This window comes from Bombina bombina, chromosome 10 (genome assembly GCF_027579735.1).
Source record: "Bombina bombina isolate aBomBom1 chromosome 10, aBomBom1.pri, whole genome shotgun sequence".
Classification (NCBI taxonomy): domain Eukaryota; kingdom Metazoa; phylum Chordata; class Amphibia; order Anura; family Bombinatoridae; genus Bombina; species Bombina bombina.
Window position 1 is genome coordinate 38,032,812 of NC_069508.1, and position 21,325 is coordinate 38,054,136.

The 21,325-nt window shown below is 37.3% G+C and overlaps 1 protein-coding gene across 1 annotated transcript in view; it reads right to left on the bottom strand.

Annotated features, from left to right (window-relative positions):
• LAMC2 (laminin subunit gamma 2) overlaps positions 1-20,744 on the bottom strand; it is a 53,979-nt gene extending 33,235 nt beyond the window's left edge. Inside the window, exons 1-9 of the mRNA XM_053693978.1 lie at positions 20,473-20,744; positions 9,917-10,102; positions 8,925-9,042; positions 7,902-8,003; positions 6,996-7,132; positions 6,296-6,424; positions 4,390-4,579; positions 2,423-2,535; positions 723-941 (exon numbers count right to left, since the gene is read on the bottom strand). Of these exons, the coding sequence (XP_053549953.1) occupies positions 723-941; positions 2,423-2,535; positions 4,390-4,579; positions 6,296-6,424; positions 6,996-7,132; positions 7,902-8,003; positions 8,925-9,042; positions 9,917-10,102; positions 20,473-20,557 (1,279 nt within the window). The 5' untranslated portion in view covers positions 20,558-20,744. The remainder of the gene's footprint in view (positions 1-722; positions 942-2,422; positions 2,536-4,389; positions 4,580-6,295; positions 6,425-6,995; positions 7,133-7,901; positions 8,004-8,924; positions 9,043-9,916; positions 10,103-20,472) is intronic.
• Between the last annotated feature and the right edge of the window lie 581 nt (positions 20,745-21,325).

The following is a 21,325-nucleotide window of genomic DNA, read 5'->3' on the forward strand; positions in this document are numbered from 1 at the left end:
TTTTAAACAATAATATTTTTGGTGTTTACTATCCCTCTAAAGGCACAACACAGCCAATCAGTTGCCACAGAGGATTTCTCTACAGCCATTGGTTGGCTGATCAGCTTATATTTTGTTCCAGGGCCGCACAGCAGAGTTAGTGGGTGAGTTTGTCTCTGTTTAAAGGGACATTATACACTCATTTTTCTTTGTATAAATGTTTTGTAGATGATCTATTTATATAGCCCATAAAGTTTTTTTTGGTGTGAAAAATGTATAGTTTTGCTTATTTTTAAATAACATTGCTCTGATTCTCAGACTCCTAACCAAGCCCCAAAGTTTTAGGAGAATACCGACGTATACCTACTCCAGCTTGCTCCTGTTTGTGTAAAGAGTCTTTTCATATGCTAAAGAAGGGGGAGGGGGGAGTGTCTGATATTTCCTACTTGCAGTGGGCTTTCCAGCTACCTTTTAAACAGAGCTAAACTGACAGCTTCTAAGTAAGTTTTGAAATGGTTTTATACTGGATTTTTAGATCAGTATCTGTGCATCTTATTCTTTATAGTAATGTCTATTGCATGCAGTTATATGAAAATTGGTGTATACTGTCCCTTTAATGCTTTAGCAGAGGAAAGGTATAGGGCAGAAGGGAATAAATAACAAAAACTATTGTGATCTATCAAAAGAGAGCTGTATATATTTTTTTATTCTTATGTCCCAAATACAAAGCCTATTTCACTCACCAGTATCTGGATCACACAGTCCTCCACCTTGGCAATTACAGGCCACACATGAGCTCAAAGACCCCAGCCCAGTGGAATCTCTGCGGTACCCTGGCGCACACTTCTCACAGAAATTTCCCTGGTAGCCAGTGGGACAAACACATTTTTCCACCCAGGGTGCAGCTTCACCGGACACAGGACGAGCTGATACAAGGTTTACAGACTGAAGATACCCAGTACCTGTTGGAGAAAGAAATATAGATCATCATACTGTGTAATAATGAAGGAAATACAAATTCTGCTGACATTTATTGCGGTGCCTGGTTGACATATGTAATGGTGTTCGTGAGATTTTTGCCAAGGCAGACAGCTTGCTGTCGCTGCAAGGAAAAATGAAGCGTTTTAAATGTTCGCTATATCTTTCAATATACTATGAAAAAAAGGAAAAATAAAAACAACCTTGAGTGTGACTTTAACCTGTGACCATCCACATACAAGTGAATTAAACTATCCCCTGAAACATCTGGCTTCTTGATAAGTCAGTCAGTAGACTTGTGCGCGGCGAAAAAAATTGTTTCGGGTCGTTTCGGATCGATTCGAATACATTCGAATGCATTCGTTTCGGATTTGAATAAATTCGGATGTATTCGGTTCAGATTCGATTCGTAAATTCGGAAGTTCGGTATGTGTTAGGTGGGATGTGCTGTGTATTAGACTAGTATTATGTACTGTAATATTAGGTGTAACCCATAGCAGAGTGATATAACCTAATATACAGTACAATACTAGTGTAATTGTGATTAGTCCATGGCCATCCGAATGTTACGAATAAATCTGAACTAATTCGGATTTATTCGTTAGATTCGGTGCTACGGTAATTCGGAAATTCGAATCAATCTGAATCTCCAAATTTGACAAATTCTTCCGAATTTAAATTCGGAACGAAACGAAACGCATGTCTATCAGTCAGTCTTGTCTGTATCTGTCTTTCTGGCCTGATCCTAAAACTATGTATCATCTAGACCTCATATATAAATGTCACTGCTGCATGCAGTAACGTTTAATAGACTATTCATAACAATAATATAATTTGAAACCAAAATACAAAGATATACAATGTGATACTGAAAATGGTTTCAAACTCAAAATAAACTGAAAATGTTGAAAATGTGTTCCCAACCAAGCTAGACATACTCTACCCAATTATATGCCCCCATAATGCCAAATACCTTGGGGATTGTTGCAGCAATTAAATAGCATTCTACTTACATTAAATAAAAAAATAAAAAACATGAATAACTTAAAAATTATTTATTCAAATTTTGATAACATTGTGGACCCATTTCAGCCAATTTCATTGATCCATTCAACAATGTTAAACAGTTTCTAAATTAGCAGTTAACATCATATTTTCATTTGAACCTATAATGGTTAAATCTAGCCATCATGCTATGCTGTTTACGCAAGTATGTTGTATACAAACTTTTATCTAGCCTCTCAATTTGGTATAGCAGTCCCTATGTGGTTCCCTTCAATGTGATCCAGCACCAGGGTATTGTCTATATGGTGTGCAAGCTATCAGGGACCAACAGTCCCAAAGTCCAATAGTATCAAAAAGCAGATAGCAACACTACCAGTAATAAAAACAAAGAATGTATTGAGCCAACATACAAAGATTCATATCCTTAATCATGTCTGATAGAGGCCCATGTGTCACTTACTGTATTCCCCATAGGTGGCACGGATTCTTAGTGCAGTCACATTACTCAACAGGCGACGGAAATCAAAGTGGCTTATTTGAGGTGTCCAGGGACTACCAGAGAGCCCATCCAGTCTGTGAAGAGGAAGAAGAGAGGAAAATACAAAAATAAATAATAAGATATACAAACAGCATAAGTTCAGCTAGCTTAGATCTGTATAGTCCTTCAGAATATGTATTTTTTTTTAGCAATAATGCTCAGGATACATTAAAGGTAGTAGCTAGATTTTATACACAGAGCTGTAAAGTCTGTATTCTAGCACTGAACTAATCTCTAAACTGGTTTCTGTGCATGAAATAATGAGATTGTCATTGAAAAGCAAGAAACTAAGCTTAGAAGCAGGACAATTTTTGGTTTAGCACATGGGTTGCGCTTGCTGATTGGTGACTAAATGTAGCCACCAATCAGCAAGTGCTAAGCTTATATTTCTGCTTTTTCAAATAAAGATACCAAGAAAATGAAGAAAAATGAATAATAGGAGTAAATCAGAAAGTTTCTTAAAATTGCATGCTCTATCCGAACCATGAAAGAAACAAATTGGGTTTAGTGTCCCTTTAAGAGACTTTTTAATTTACTTCTATTATCAAAATAAATTCTCTTGATATCCTTTGTTAAAAATCATACCCAGGTAGGCTAACGAGCAGCAATGCACTACTAGCTGGTGATTGGTGGCTATGCACATATGCCTCTTGTCATTGGCTTACCATATATGTTGAACTAGTTCCCAGTACAGTAGTGCATTTCTGTTCTGGAGCTGACTCTATGTGTTTAAACCCTTTGCAGGGGTTAAACATATAGTTATAAGGAAATAATTATGCAAATATAAAGTGTTTCTTTTTGCACTTTTATGTTCCTTTAAGTAAAAGCTGTTTAAAGTGAAACTTACAGAGAGTACAACTGATACCCGGGTATCTATTGCTCATTGGCTGATAGGTACAACTTCCAAAGAAAAGTTGGTTTATTCAGAACAGGAATATCAGGGTTTTTTTTAAATGAACAAAAACAGTGTCATACATTTGAAAAACCTTTAAGGTAAAACAGAACATTTTGAGTATCACGTCCCTTTAAAATTAACCTCCATATGTTTTTGGGATTGTCCCTTTCAAATTACAGACATTTATAAAATTAGTATTTCATACATGAACATGGCTTATCAAATCATTTCTGTAGAAAATAAAGACTTTTGCATGATACTCCCAGAATGCAGGACTGGCTGAATCATGGGACCAAGTGGGTCCAATAGACCCAGGCAGCACTGTCAGACCAAGACCACTCCTGTCCTCTGTCTCTGTGGGGGAAGGCTCCCAGCAGCATAAGCTCATCATACACAGACACAGAACCAGACAAGGTGGGACAAGTGCATCTTTTCCCTAACTACCTTCCCACTTATTGTGCAATTGTGGATAAGCATTGGTTGTATGCAGGTAGGCAGGTTTAGGATGGTCAATGGCCAGGCTAGTAGGTTGATTTGCTTATCAGTAATGTTACTACTGGGGGGTGTCATTGCATTCTCGGACCAGGCAGCACAATATATTACCCAGCCCTGCGGGCCGAATGTACACAATTACTTTTAGGGGTATATTGTTCATCAGGCAAATGCCTCTATCGCATGCAAGCTCACTCATTTGAGCCTGCAACTGATATTTATCAAGAAGTGGTTTAAACCACTGGTTCCTAAGCCCTCTCTACCAACTTACAGGAAAATCACTATAGACTCATTCGGCCAGGGGTGATTGACAAGCCCTGCTCTCACACAATTCGTTGCGTGAGAGCAGGGGGTGGCGCTAATGCAATGCTAAATATGGGGAACAAATGTGGCCCACAATTTATGATGAAATGTGGACAGGTTCACATGTGAGCCTTGTCCGTCTGCAAATTGATACATCTAGCCTATAGTGTAGGACATACTTCCAGTTCTATAATCTCACCTGAATGTGTATGTCTGCGGCAGCCGGCAGGGAAGGGCGGTTCTTGAAGTTGTAAGTGGGGCAGTAACAGTTAACCCATTACCTTCCAGCACCAAATCTTCAGCTCCTGCTCTGTGGCGCCCCCTATCCACACGGAAACTTATGGTCAACGTTTGTCCGTAACTCAAAGACTGGTCTCCCAGGTACCGTTCTGCACAAGGAAAGCAAAATGTTCTCAATACAAGGAAACTGTATAGCTGAACAAGGGGCATTTCCTGCACTTCTTTATGAGGGGAGACACATGCAGAACTATATTGTACACACAGAACAAATTCACTTTAGACTCAGTGGTATGAAGCAGAGAATTTAGGAATATGATGTTATAAACTGCATTGTGATTTCAAAGTGTACCATATGTAAAATAAGTGGGATGAATAGGGTGATCTGTAGTAGTATTTGAAGTATTCACTGAGGTGATGTCTGAACATAGGTCAGAAATGATTTTTGGCCCCTCAATTTAAAAAAACCAAGATATAGCAATATAGGTGGTTTGACTGTGATTTTTAAATTTAAAAAAAAAAAAAGTTGAATTGCAAAAGGCATGTCAGGGGCACATTGCAATCTACTGTGTGAGCAATAGGTGGCAGCGGTATATAAAGCTTATAACTTACATATGAGGTTTAGGCTCTAGTAGAATGACAAACTGATGGAATGTAAGGTCTATGAGCTCCAGTAAATCAGACCATACAGATTCTGCTGCATGTGGCTCAGGGCCACCCTTAGCTTTAGTGGGACCCTGGACAAGACAAATTTATAGGGCTCCTCAACCCAGCACCCTTATTTTCCTCCCCTCTGTATGCCCTGCCCCTGTATGGTCATCCATGTCCCAACATTCAATGTGCCCTATATAAAGTATAATACTATATATTACGTCTTTATACTATAAATACTTCCGCAGAAACTAAATACAGGATGTAAATTGCACCATCTCCCACCCTTACGGCAGTGTGGTGCAAGGGGCAGGTGTGTATACACCGGTCAGAATGTCTGAACTCTCTGGGATTGGCTTAGTGTAAGTTATGTGTGTATATATATATATATATATATATATATATATATATATATATATATATATATATATATATATATATATATACAAACACGCACATATATATATATATATATATATATACACACACACACTTTCATGAACATATATATATATACACACACACACACATTCATACACACACATATATATACACACACACACACATATATATATAAACACAGATATCTTGTTTGCTACAATTATTTTTCAGCAACCAAACTCCAGCCACCATTTGCCTTATCTAGAGGAGTGAATCTGGGCTTGAGTCTGCAGACAACAAGGCTAACTATATCAATATGTTAGTATGAAGAGCATTGTTTTGCAGTTGTTATCTGTTAAAGACAATTAGGGACATATATGTAGCAGGGTTAGCCGCGAGAAGTTAGCAGGGTGCATTTCAAGTTATGAGAATTAGAAAAGCCTCAATTTTCAGAGCAAAATAAATAATGAAAATATATTGCACAGTTGTTTTACTAAACATAACTAAACATTTTATTTGAAAATGTCAAGGTGTTTAAAGTCCCCTTAACCAAAATGATCTATAAAATATCATGTTAATTGTTCACTGGAGAAATAAATATCATCCTTTGCTACCTAACAGATAATAATATCAAGTTCTGGCAATGCCGCTGTAACAACAAGTTACTGTGGTCTCACTTTTTTATCTTTCTCATGTCAAACTATAAGTTGTAAGAAAAGCGCAAACAGCAGAGAAATACACATAACGTTGCTGTTTAAGTCATTCTAGAAGCAAGAGGAGACAAGAAAAGGATGCTCTTATAAACCACTTTGGTAGGCAATGGGATAGTACAGCACCTGGCGCACTGAAGTATAGTGGCGTCTGGTGTCGCGATGCCAAGTACACTTCTTTCTGGTGGCGAGACAAGCGCACTGGCACAGAGGCAGGAGTTCCATCTCTTAACACTGAGTTCCAACCTTCTGTGTCTGAAAAAGATGGGAATCATAATTATTCATAATGTATTTGTATTGGTAATTTGCTGTGATATTCCGCACGGCTATACAGGGGGTACAATAAGTAACGACAAGACAGGGATGAGCTGGCGAAGACCCAGGGATTAGAGGGACCTGTAATTTAAAAGCATTGTACAGTAATACTAAGCAAGGCCGGATTGGCCTACCAGGATACCGGGAGATTTCCCGGTGGGCTGCAGCAGATGGGGCTGGAAATATAAAATTTAAAGGGGTGATTATTGGATGCAATTGGGTTGTAGGGTGCATATATAACCACAATCTGGCACTTTTCTTAATGTAATCGAATATAATATAATTCTAATATAAATTATAGGGGGAAGGAGTATCCCAGTAATCCCCTTTAATAAAAATAGGGTGCATGCATTATACTGAGTCAACGTAAAATAGGGCTGGTCTACAATTTTTCCAGGGCTGCTTTTGATTCCCAGTTCGGCCCTGATACTGAGGACACACAGTGGGGACAACACAGAGAGATGACTCATTATAATGACAAAAACTCCCACAGAATGTTGTGTACTTTTACCTTTCTGGAAGGAAGAGGTGATCTTGTGCACGCTGTACTTATTGGAACTGGTGCAGCTGGAAGAATATCCATTACAGAAGCACTGTATGCAACCTTCTGCTCGAGACGGATCAAGGTTATAGTATCCAGGCTTACATCTGAAGAGAGCACAAGGCCGCTGAGTTACACAGGATATATCAGGGTGACAATCTAATGCAAAGTTTTGTGTTACTGACCCCAGATAACTATATGTTTAAAGGGACAGTATACACCAATGTTCATATAACTGCATGTAATACTCACTACTATAAAGAATAATATGCACAGATGAGGATCTAAAAATCCAGGATAAAACCTTTTAAAAACTTAGAAGTTCCCAGTTTAGCACTTTTGATTAGGTTGATTGGAACATCCAGTGAAAGCAGACACTCCCCCTCCCCCCCTTCCTCTGCATATGAAAAGACTCTTTACACAAACAGGAGCAAGCTGGAGGAGGTATACTTCAGTATACTCATAAAACTTTGGGGCTTGGTTAGGAGTCTGAAAATCAGCGCAATGTTACTTAAAAATAAGCAAAACTATAATTTAAAAAAAAAAAACAACAACCTGTATGGGCTATATAAATGGATCATCTACAAAACATTTATGCAAAGAAAAATCTAGTGTATAATGTCCCTTTAATGCCCACAAAGAGGTTATAAATGTAGCTATAGTTCAGCTAGGTGCCACAAGAATTGCCACTTCCGAGCAAGACATGGTTAATGAGCCAATCAGGACTGGCAGTCAAATGTAGCTGTCAATCACTATCAGTCTCCTACTTGGGAGCAGCAATGGCTGTTTTTTAGGGAATATATTTCTGTTACTGCATTGCTCTGTGCAGCAGCAGCAGTCAAAACCAATCATAGGTTTCTAGGGACACAATATTACCTGTCACATCTCTCTCCAGTAACAGTGGCTTTGCACACACATTGCTCCCCTGTGTCACATCCACGGCTGGTGCCCGCAGGGTCACAATGACAGCCCTGTCTCCTGAAAAACAACATTCACAGATTAAATATTAACCTCTAGTTATCCAGTTTAACACACAGAGCCTTACACCCATCATATAGATTAGAACAGTACTTGAAGCCTCCATCCCTGCTGGTGACAACAATATAACCTAACTCTGTTTAAGGACATTAAACACATTTTGTTTTTATGTAAAATTGTACTTTGTGCCACGCTCCCTAGAGAGGCCAGAAAGCAAACTCTGTAATTTAGGTTTTCAAAGTGCTGCAAATTACCTAAACCAGCTATTTGATTTGGAGCATTCACAGGATACAGAGTCATTTGCAAAAATGCTTCTGAGCACAGTTTTTGCTTAAAGGGACAGTCTAGTCAAAATTAAACTTTCATGATTCAGATAGAGCATGACATTTTAAGCAACTTTCTGATTTACTCCTATTATCAATTTTTCTTCTTTCTCTTGGAATCTTTATTTGAAAAAGCAAGCATGCAAGCTTAGGAGCCGGCACATTTTTGGTTCAGCACCTGGGTAGCGCTTACTGATTGGCTACATTTAGACACCAAATAATTTTGACTAGACTATCCCTTTAACTTATCTTGTGCCCAAACCCAAGTGAGACAGTAAACCCTGGAAATGTGCTCATGATACCTGCTCCAAGCGCAAGTGACACCTCCAAAAAATATTTTATTCTCTGTTTTATAGCTGAGCTGAGCTGGTTTATTTTAACTGAAGCCTGTTTTGTTATTATAATTATCGTTGCTCAGTGGAAAAAAATAAAACTTCTCCATAATAGATCACTGGACAAATAAGCGACTAAGATGAGTGTTTCCCAATATATAAGAACATACCCACTTACAAACCAGAGCTGAATGCATTTTACTCTCTTAGGGGATCAAGGAGTGCTGCATATAGGTAATTAATTTATGGTTAATGGTGCAACTTACCTGCAGCCAGCCTCAGTGAGGGTGTGGAAGCCAGGCTTGCATCGGTCACATTTCTCGCCTGTCACTCCTGCCTTACAGGTGCAGCGCCCGAAAATATCACACTGGCTGTTTAGAGAACCTGCATTGGAATAAAGGGGATACAAATTACTCTGGATATTTGTTAATTTTAAAAGGAAATTAAATTAACAAATTACAAGCAGACTTGTGCTAGGCGGAAAAATTTGTTTCAGTTTGTTACGGATCGATTCGGATGCTTTAGAATTTCGTTTTTGGATTGATTCGAATTCGGATAAATTTGAATGTATTCGTTTCGGATTCATTCGTATTCGAATAAATTCGGATGCATTCGGTTTGGATTTGATTAGTAAATTCTGAAGTTCGGTATGTGTTAGGTGGGATGTGCTGTGTATTAGACTAGTATTATGTACTGTAATATTAGGTGTAACCCATAGCAGAGCGATATAACCTAATATACAGTACAATACTAGTGTAATTGTGATTAGTCCATGGCCATCCAAATGTAACGAATAAATCCGAACTAATTTGTGCTACGGTCGTGTTTCAGTGCTACGGTAATTCGGAAATTCGAATTGATCCGAAGCTCCAAATTTGTACGAATTTCTATTCGGAACTATACGAAACACACATCCCTAATTACAAGACACTTTAAAGGGATATACAAGTTCAAATTAGTGCACAGGTACAAGCATATGGTGCTAATATTGTCGTACAAAGGCAAACGTAGTCTTAAATACACTTTCCATTATTGATAGTAAAGCCCCAGCATACTACTGAAGTCTATGTCCCTTTAAAAAATGACATTGACTGACAACATATTATAGAACTCTGATCACTAAGGGGTTAAACCGTACATAACTGTTTCTATTTGCAATAAGTTTAGCATATACTGTAAATCATATCTTTGTCCAGTTTATGGGCTTGACGTATGTTTATTTTTAGTATGGTCTGGGTTCAGTGTACAGTGTGTATACCTGTGGCATGACAGTTGCAGGGTGCACAGTCTCCCCCTGGCAATGGGTAGTACCCAATCTTACAGCTTTCACAATGGGGCCCCTCTGTGTTTCCATTACAGTTGATACAACGAAAGCCGGAGCCTGTCTGTGCCAGCAAATCCGCATCAAATACGCACTGCTGAGAACGGCCACTGCAGTTACAGACTGGTAGATGTAAAGAAGACATAAATGATAGGGTATAGTTCAGTACAGCATAGTACTCCTAATATGTTTTTATTAATCACACATTTTGTATTTTACATGGCACAGGATTCAAATTTAAACTGCAGTTTTAAAAGCTTGTATTCTAAATTCCTATGGTTTGCTACTGCAATGCATAATAACATACACAATACAAATATTAATTTCATAAATAGAGGCCTCTATTGCCTTAGCAAAAAAATAAATGTGTATAATTTGGGATACAAAATTATGGAGTGAAAAAACTCAAAGGCAAAAATGTTAAAAATAAAAATATGCACAAAGTGGTTAATGACCCCATTGTAATCTGACGTGTTTTGTGCCAGCCGAAGCTTTGCACTTCATTAGAAATGGTTAGAACAGATTGAAATGGTCTACATTGTTCCCATTGGTGAAGTAATAACGTGAAACGCATAGTCAACCTGTTTGTACTTTAAACTCTATAGTACACAAATATGATCAGTATGTGCATTAGTATAGATTTCATAATATCGCTGTTTACCTTCTTTGTCTTAGGCTTGAGCCCATGATAAGAAACTTTGCAAAGAGAAAATGGTAGTAAAATCTATGCGCGGAATTATTCGATTTAACTGTTTTTCTGTCATTTAGGTTTATTAATGAATTTATAATCTGTAAACTAATTTAACTAGGACGCAAGTCTTATAACATAGTCATTGTTGACTCAACAAATAAATCCTTAAAGGGACGGTCTACACTAAAATTGTTATTGTTTAAAAAGATAGATAATGACTTTATTACCCATTCCCCAGCTTTGCACAACCAACATTGTTATATTAATATACTTTATAACATTTATACCTCTAGAATTCTGCCTGTTTCTAAGCCACTACAGACAGCCTCTTATCACATGCTTTTTTATTTGCTTTTCACAACAGGAGACTGCTAGTTTGTGTGTGTCATATAGATAACATTGTGTTCACGCCCAAGGAGTTATTTAAGATTTAGCACAACACAGTACTAAATGCAAGTCAATAGATAATAAATAAAACGCCATGTGATCAGGGGGCAGTCTGCAGAGGCTTAGATACAAGGTAATCACAGAAGTAAAAAGTGTATTAATATAACCGTGCTGGCTGTCCATAACTGGGGAATGGGTAATAAAGGGGTTATCTATCTTTTAAAACAATAAAAATGCTATTGTAGACTGTCCCTTTAAGTAATGGTAAATAAAAGATCTTTGGCGACCAGAAGTTATATGTGTAGTTTCATAAATCTAAGAACAATAATTTAAGGAACATATGAGTCTGAAAGAAACAGAGATGGAGAAGAAATGAAAAAAGCAGAACTGAACTTCGCAGACATCCCAACCTGCAAAAACTCATTTCAGGGAGGTGGCTTCTCCCGCTACTGCGCCGCCACCCCTCCCCCTCCCAGTTATATATTGGACACCTTGAAACCCTAAATAAGATAGAGACTTATCATTAAAGTAGCTTCCCACTAAAGTGACATTAAAAAGTAGATTTATTGCACAACCACATACAACAAACCTATTTTCCAGTGATCGTACGCTTGTTGAATGTTCAAATATTTTAGAATACAAAGTTTAATTACGTGCAGTCAATAAGGTAGTATTTGTGTTTTATTTTATTAGAATCAGTGGGGGCTTTTTGGTTACTGATGCATGCTTTACGGGTTCTATAACGTCCCAGCAACTAAAGGCATTCCTTAAAGAAACACTTTTACGGATTTGGGCCACATTGTATCATAGTACTTGGAGTTTCAGGGAGATTACACTCTATTTGCTGGCATCAGGGAGCCGCTATTACAATCAGGGAGCCGCTATTACAATCAGGGAGCCGCTATTACAATCAGGGAGCCGCTATTACAATCAGGGAGCCGCTATTACAATCAGGGAGACTTGGGATGTCTGCTTCTGATATCCTCTGCGCGTGAGTGACCAGAAGCAATAACTCCAACTATCTCAAATCAATCTAAGATTTATAACCCTAATAACCTTAAATCCTGTTGGCCTTGTAAAGCCCTTCTATCTCTTCTATACTGAATAATTATTATTGAGAAGTCAGTAAAGCTTAGGGGCCTATTTATTAAGCTACGTACGGAGCTTGATTCCTCGTGTTTCCGGTCAGCCTTCAGGCTCACCAGAAAACACGAGAAATGATCAGCGGTCTAAAGACCGCTGCTCCATATCCTGTCCGCCTGCTCTGAGGCCGCAGACAGCAATCAACCTGATCAGATACGATCGGATTGATTGACCCCCCTGTGCGAATCTGCAGGGGGTGCATTGCACCAGCAGTTCACCAGAACTGCTTGTGCAATGCTGAATGCTGAGAGCGTATGCTGTCCGCATTCAGCTAAGTCTGCCGGAGATGATCCACTGATCGGATCATGTAGGACAGACATTTGATAAATAGGCCCTTTAGTCTTATTGTTAAAGTGGTGTCTGTTGTTAAAGTGTTCTCTAGGACAATTAAAGGGATAGGAAAGTAAAAAAAACTTTCATGATTCAGATAGAGCCGGTCATTTTAAGACACTTTTACATTCATTTATATTTTCAAATGTGCTTTGTTCTCTTAGTATCACTTGTTAAAAAAGAATATGCACATATACTACACTAGTGGGAGCTAGCTGCTGATTGGTGCCTGCACACATTTGTTTCTTGTGATTGGCTAACTAGATGTGTTCAGCTAGCTGCCAGTAGTGCAATGCTGTTCCTACAGCAAAGGATAACAAGAGAATGAAGCAGAAGTAAATTGGAAAGTTGTTTAAAATGGTATGTTCTATTCAAATCATGATAGAAAATTTGGGGGGTTTCCTATCCCTTTAAGGACAGATCAGCCAATTGGTAGTAAAATCTAATCTACGTCTTTTCTTATGAGTTTTAATAGCCTAGAAGACTAAGCCAAAAAAGAAAAAGGTCACCTGAAAGGTCATACAACAGTTTTACATGGGGATTCAGAACCAAGAACAGCAAATATCAACCACTTAAAGGGACAGTAAAGTCAAAATTAAACTTTCATGATTCAGATAGAGCATGAGATTTTAAAAGACTTTTCAATTTACTTTTGTTATCAAATTTACTTTATTTTCTTGGTATCCTTTGTTAAAATGCATACATTGGTAGGCTTAGGAGTAGCAATGCGCTACAGGAAGCTAGCTGGGGATTGGTTGCTATGCACTTATGTCTCTTGTAACTGTCTCACCTGATGTGTTCACCTAACTACGTGTAGTGGCATTGCTGTGCTGGATCTGACTTTAACCCATTTGAAGAGGTAAAAACATAGTTCTATACAAGCAATCCTATTTTATAAAAGGCCAGGTATGTTTGTCTGATGTAGTCATGCGCAATAGAGAGTCACCTGGCCGTAAGGATCATTGTCCGGCGATCAGTGACAGACTGCGCTCGTGTCTGACTGCGAGAGAAAGGGCTCTATGCCTTTAAGGATAAGTGCGATATAGACAAGTTGGTGGGGTGGGAGGGGAGGGTTGGCGGCCCATCGCTGGAGGGGGGCGGGAGCTGTTGTGACTGCTACCCTGCAGAAAAAAAAATGTTGAGAGCGGCAGGGAGGGGGAAGGGGGGAACCGAGGGTAGGGAAAGGTTCTTGGAGGTAGAGGTTGGTAAATGAGGGAGGGGGGAGGGACTTGGACACATTTTGGCCCGTCTACACTTTAAGACTAGTAGGAAAATAATAAAATATTCTCACATACTTTAAGCCTATAGCTTCCCCTGAAGTTATCCAGTCTCGCTGCGAAGAAATATTGGATGGACTACAGACCCCATAAGGCTTTTTTGTTGATGTTTTTTTCTTTTTCTTTTTTTTTAACCAAGTTCCCAAGCTACAGTGACTGGGAACAATAAGTGCTTAAAGGGACATGATACCCAAATGTTGAAACATTTGAAAGTACTGAAGCATATCTGTAAATAGCTGACTAGAAAACATCCCCTGAACATCTCTTTGTAAAATGTCCTCAGTAGCCACACCCCATTGTAAAGGAACTTTAAGCAGCCAATCAGGATGCTAGTCTCAGGACTTGCAAGGGAGTGTGCATCTGGCATGTGCAGGCACAGTCATGTAATTTTCCGCCTCAATTTAAGGATGTTTACTATAAAATCTCACAATATTTCAGTAAAAAGATCACAGTAAAGCTAAGTGTGACATCAGCACTAATGAAGCTGATTGGCTTTTTTTTTTTAGCATTCAGCTGGACAGTAGTTGAAGTATAACTATTCACAGAACACTTACTATGGTGAGCTAAAGACATTTTGAGGTAAAATATATTCCTTTTTTACATAGAGATGTTCCTGTGATATTTTCTTGTCAGCTTTTTACAGTTATGCATATAACATTAACATATAGGTATTATAACTTTAAGTTTTAAAATATTTTTTTCTTCAAATTGAAGTAAAATATAATTCAGGTGCAAGCTATTGCTTAACAGATCTTCTATATAACAAGCTTTTCATTAAATGTCTCTCTTCTACACTCTCATCAGGTTAGAACATGATAACATTCCAATGTGATTAGATGAGAAAAAGACTGCTGAATGCTCACATTATATGCGCACAAAGTAACCTATTCCCACCCTAGAGTGAACATCATTATATGTACAAAGTACACATCCGCTCTTCCCTTCTATGGCAATGTAAGGAAAAATAACAGGAATATTTGGGGACACTCCAAACTGCTGTGGTTTATGTTATTGTTAAATGCCATATTGTGTTTATACCGCTGTATTTTCAACCAAGCACAATGTTACATTTTATATATTAAACATTGTACTTATATTTTCACAATTTATTTATATTTTTAATCCTCAAACATGCAGATATAGAGATGAATAATACTTGAATATATGATGAATACGAAAAAGAGTTTTTCTCTTGAGGGCTCTTTTTTTTTTATTAATAAGGAAATGCGCCTATCCCATTTTGTATTGAGAACATAAAACATTATTATTTTATCCACATTCAGAGTAACCAGATTAAAATATGTTAGTAAAATATCCACTACACAATGACAAGTTAGAAACAAACAATACCTAAAGTTATTTGTCTACAAAATAACTTTATATGATATCCACAATATCTGGAATCGCTAAAGGACCATAATAATCACAAAATGACATGCGCTAATTTGTTAGAGCATGTCATTTTAAGACTATAGATCCTGCACTACTGTGTATTAAAGGGGACAGTCAAGTCAAAATTAAACTTTAGTGATTGAGATAGAGAACACAATTTTAAACAACTTTCCAATTCACTTCCATTATCTACTGTGCAAGATTCACAGGCTATACATATATGCATTTTGTGATTGGCTGATGGTTGTCACATGATGCATTAGGAAGGAAAATGTCACAATCTTTGACATTTATCAGAAAACAATCTACTACTTATTTGAAATTCAAAAGTGCTTTTGCGTTGTCTTTTTATTATGAATTCACTGATTATGCTATTCTAATGTGTTTAGTGGTAATTACCCCCACAAAAAAGTGCCGCTCAGGACGTAAACATAGAACCTTTAGGGCAGATATTTGGAAACACAGATCCATTGATCTGAATAAGAGAGCCCTGATTGTCTAAACAGTGATTTAAATCTCTTAAACTCTAAGTAAAACTCTCATCTGATTTGTGTCTGAAATAAATCTGGAAAAGAAAACCCAGTTTGATGGCAGAAGGGAGCTTTTGGCTAAATAGCATTGTCAAGGGATACTCTAAAGAGCTTCCATTACAAGTGATGAACGAGCTGCAAACTGGGTATGAAAGTATTTAACAGCAAGCCTAAGCAAGAGGAAGGGATATGTGTGAAAGAATATATGAAAGTAAACAGCTTTCAGATCCATTTCTGGGGCTAGAATGACTTAGTGTTTGAACACTAAATATACATTTCTTAGAACAATGATAAATCTCAAAGGACAGCCCAAAAAGCTCTTCACTGTAAAGTTTCCTAGTGGACCTAGAAAAGAAATAACGCCTTGGGGAGGAGGCCTGATTAAACGTATACATCTACTGCTAAGGAAACATAGTTGTCCTAAAAGAATATGAAAGACTTGAAACCCTTGTTTACTAAAATAGCCTTAACCCACCTTCTAAAGCAAGAGACAAGACTGGAAACTTTAGGATTCCTTGAAGCTCACTTGAGGGACCACCTCAGAAAATTTTAATTAAAAAATATCTCCTGCCACTAAATAGTTTCTGCTAATGTAGGAACGTCTGCCCCAAGGAAAACCAATTTTGCGTATATGTTTTTATATCTTAAGAAATAAATATGCTCTCGCAATCTGTAATCTCCTGATTAAAGGGACACTAAACCTACATTTTTTTTCTTTCATGATTCAGATAGAGCATTACATTTTAAGTAACTTTCTAATTTACTCCTCTCTTGCTATCTTTATTTGAAAAAAGGGCATTAAAGCTAAGGAGACAGCCAATTTTTGGTTCAGACCCTGGACAGGACTTGTTTATTGGTGCTGTCCAATCAGCAAGCATAACCCAGGTTGTGAACCAAAAATGGGCCGGCTTTTAAACTTACTTTCTTGCTTTTCAAATAAAGATAGCAAGAGAATGAAGAAACAATGATAAGTTGCTTAAAATTGCTGCTCTATCTGAATCATGAGTATCCCTTTAACGATTCCAGGTTAGGTTCATTAAGGTTTTCCCTTCATAAGAAATATCCTTAAGAATATGCTTAGAACCATTACCCACTTACCAGATCTTATGCAAGGCTCTACAAAATGGAAAGGAAAATGCTTTTAGAAAATAAAAGGTCTTTGCAGCCAAACACTGAGGGCTAGATTACAAGTGTCACGCTATTTAGTGCACCCGCATGAACCTTAACTTCGCTAGAAGTTAACTTTTTGTACGCTTTGGGTAGCGCTCGTATTACAAGTTGAAAGTAAAAAGTTAGCACGCAAGCAAAACCAGACGTGCGAAAGGAGCTATTAATATTACACATTCTAATGTTCTTCACATAGAAGAAAAGGTTATATATGAAAACGCCTCATAGATAAAACTTGTGATTTTTGTTTTTACTCATCTACATTTTAAAAAAAGAAAGAAAAGGTTATATATATATATAGATAGATAGATAGATAGATAGATAGATAGATAGATAGATAGATAGATAGATATGAATATTACTTTGTAAACAATATATCTATATGAATATATACAGGTAAAGGTAAATACGAACATATATATATATATATATATACACACACACATATATAAATACATAGAACATATTCCCCTTTATTTAAAAAAAAATGCTGATTTGCTGATTGGTGGCTGCCCATATGTGCCTCTTATTATTGTCTCACACAATGTGTTCAGCTAGCATTACACCTTAAACAAAGGTTACTAAGAGAACAAATCAAATTTGATATTAGAAGCAATTAGGAAATTTGCAAAAAATTGCATACTATCTTAATCATGAAAGAAAAATATTGTGTTTTATGTCCCTTTAACCTCAAATAGTGTTATGGGGACTGATCACTTTACAACACAATGGAAGTATTTAAGATGCATTTGAGATAGGTACATTTCAAATCAAATTGATAACCACCTTCTGTGATCTACCACGGTCCTCAAGTAACCCCTAACAGGCCAGATTTGCATGATATCTCAACCAGAGCACAGGTGAGATAATCAGCTGATCAGTAACCATGGTTACTAAATTGCTCTACCCATCAGAAGATTATTTAATCTGTGCTCTAGTTCAGATATCATGAAAATCTGACCTGTTAGGGGTACTTAAGGTCTGTGGTTGAGAAACGCTGCTTTAGACCAGTTATAAACCATTTATATCTCTTTTCAAAACATGGGAGCTGCAAAGACGTCATGAAACCAAACTGTACCTTAAAATTTGCTGCCTTTTCCTAAAATACTGCTGCCCTAGGCACATATCTAGTTGGTCTGGGCCAAAATAAGCCTCTGATGGGCTGCAATAATAATTTAGCGTCAAATAATCTGCCTGACAATTTAAATTTTATCTGTAATGTATAATTCTCCACAAAGCCAATGAGACCACAAACTGAGGATAAGTAATTAAAAGGACATCCAGCTAAAAAATATTTAAACAGGTTGAAATATTATGTTTAAAACAATTAAGTTAAAGCTGATTACATTTTGTTTATATCTTAACTGTGGAAGTGTTTATTTGTGCACAGCTCCTTCAGGAATAAGAAAATTCAGTTAAAAAAAAAAGGTTTACATTACTTCTTATATTAAATTTAATTTGTTCTCATGGTATTGTTTGTTGAAGTGAATACCGAGGCAGGTATTGCGTGTCTGAAGCACTATATGGTAGCAGTTTTGCAATAATGATTTTGAACACTAGATGGCAGCAGTGTTTATACAATGTTTAACATTGTTAAAGCCATTCTTGCAAAATTGCTATTATATTGTTCTCCAGATATGTTCTCCTCAACAAAGAATACCATGAGAATTAAGTGAATTTGATAACACAAGTAAATTGGAAAGCTTTTTTTAAATTGTTCATTCTATGGACAGCTGATGCAACATAGAGAAATTATTTTGAAGCTAATATTCAACAGTGTAAGTAAATAAATAATGCAATACTCTATTAAAGGGATATGATTCTCGCAAATTGTCTCTGTTCTGTATAAATGAGAATGTTCAACAATAAATTAAAGAGCTCTGTTAGAAAAAAAATTAAAAAAAAATAAATGACAATGCTGTGCTGAATAAACCATTTTTATTCTGTGAGAGTTGTCCTGCACTTCCTGGTTGTTGTTTTTTTCACCTTAAATTTAAACAGTTTATACTTAAAGGGACATGTACACACATTTTAAACAACTTTCTAATTTACTTCTATTATAAAATCTGCTTCATTCTTTGGTATCCTTTGTTGAAGGAGCAGCAATACACGAACATGAGCTAGCTAAGCACTTTGGTTGAGCCAGTGACAAGAGACATATACGTGCAATCAGCAGCTAGCTCCCAGTAGTGCATTGCTGCTTCCACGCCTACCTAGGTTTGCTTTTAAATATAGGATAACGAAAGAATGAAGCAAATTACATAGCAGAGATAAATTATACAGTTGTTTGCTCAATCTGAATCATGAAAGATTAATTATACTGTCTCTTTAATAATTGTTTACACCCAAAAAAAAAATATATTTAACTGGTGATCACGACAGAAAGAAAACCGCCGTACATCTCTATTCTGATAATGCAAAATATTCAAATCAGCATCTAGTAGTTAAAAAGGCAATAATCTAGTTGTTATTCAGGAAGCAGAATATTATCTTTTTGGGAAGTGGGGCCCCTCCACACTGAGAACCACAACAAGGCAAAATTGTTAAATAGATACAAACCAAGCCAGTAAATATCTGCCTTTTGGTTTATTCTGCAGAAAAAAATACTTATAGGTGGTGTCAAGTTAAAACATAACCTTAAATTACAAGTTGCTTTTAAAAGTAAACAAGAAGGGAAAAAGAAAAGTCTCGGAGTCAGCTCTTGCGAAATGCGTCAGTTGTTCACTCTGGGCCCTTAATGGAATTTTTTAATTTGCCAGTCAAATAACAGTTGGTTTTTTTTTTTAAACAGACTTGATTATTAACAAAGTGTAAGGTTTTTATGAATATGTAGGGCTTTGTGCTGCAATAAGTATTAAGATTAAGATGTAATGGTATCACATTTATAGCTATTGGTTGGTGTGTTTATAAATCATGTAAAGACAATTTTTAGTTTTTTTTTTAATTTTTACATATTTTTAATTGCCAAATGTCAGTTAAAACTTATATTTTTACTTTATAGCAGATATAAGTGTTTATTTCTGTAATATAGTTATTTCTATAAACTAAGAAGCATTATTTGGCTATATTGCATCTTCAATTTTCTACATTTTGTAAAGAAATCTAAAATAGCGATGACGACAAAACTGTACAAACGTCACACACAGCATTACACTTATACATTAACACCATTAATATATAATTACACTCATATTGTACAACATCTAGCAGGTAAAAATAAAATGCAGAACAAAAAAACGTTGTATTCTTTCTGGTTATATTTTATGAGATCTGAGTATGAGATGCATTCTCTTCTTTCTATAATATTCTTGTTCCTAAATTTAAAATACAATAAGGGTATTATTGGAAACTGTTATATATTTCCCCCACAAAAATTACAGAAATAAATTACAGAAATGTAAAAAAACTTCCTGTCTCAGGGATCCTCTTTGCTTTAGCAGCTTAATCTAAGTCACTGCATTGCTTTTTGACACATTGCAAATTCTCATAAATAAACTTTGATGCCATATTTGCTGACTTTGCATTAGGCTTTGGTGCTGAGGAAGACTGTTTTGTCTATAGTCACATATATCTCACCTTCTCTGCCTGAGGTCCCAGCGATCACTGATAGTAGGAGCAGGAGAGGCAGGTGCACTGCTTGGCATCCCCACGTACACGGCATAATGAAGAAGAAAGGCCCCCTCTCTAATACTTTGGGGGTTTGGGCTACTGATCTGATGTCTTGCCCTTGTTAACTCTGAATGAGGGCCCCCCAGGTGTGTGTTTTATGAGCTCTATGTAACCTGACTCATTACAGACAGATCTAATGTTCTGACTCATACTGTGATTAACAGCCCAACCCTTCTGTGACTGCAGTTCCTGCCCCAAACAGCTCACAGGCTGATGTCTGAGAATGGCAGGCAGAGAAAATAAGGAGGGCAAGTGAATAGGCAGAGTTATAAGGGGAGGGACAGAGGAAGAGGAGCAACTGTATAAGGGGAGTGACAGAGGAAGAGGCCGAGGGGCAATTGTATATGCAGAGTGACAAGGGGAGTGACAGGGGAAGAGGGGCAACTGTATAAGGGGAGTGACAGGGGAAGTGGGGCAACTGTATAAGGGGAGTGACAGAGGAAGAGGCCGAGAGGCAACTGTATATGCAGAGTGACAAGGGGAGTGACAGGGGAAGAGGGGCAACTGTATAAGGGGAGTGACAGGGGAAGTGGGGCAACTGTATAAGGGGAGTGACAGGGGAAGAGGGGCAACTGTATAAGCAAGAGTGACAGGGGAAGAGGGGCAACTGTATAAGGGGAGAGACAGAGGAAGAGGGGCAACTGTATAAGCAGAGTGACAGGGAAAGTGGGGCAACTGTATAAGCAGAGTGACAGGGGAAGTGGGGCAACTGTATAAGCAGAGGGACAGGAGGAGTGACAGGGAAATAGGAGCAATTGTA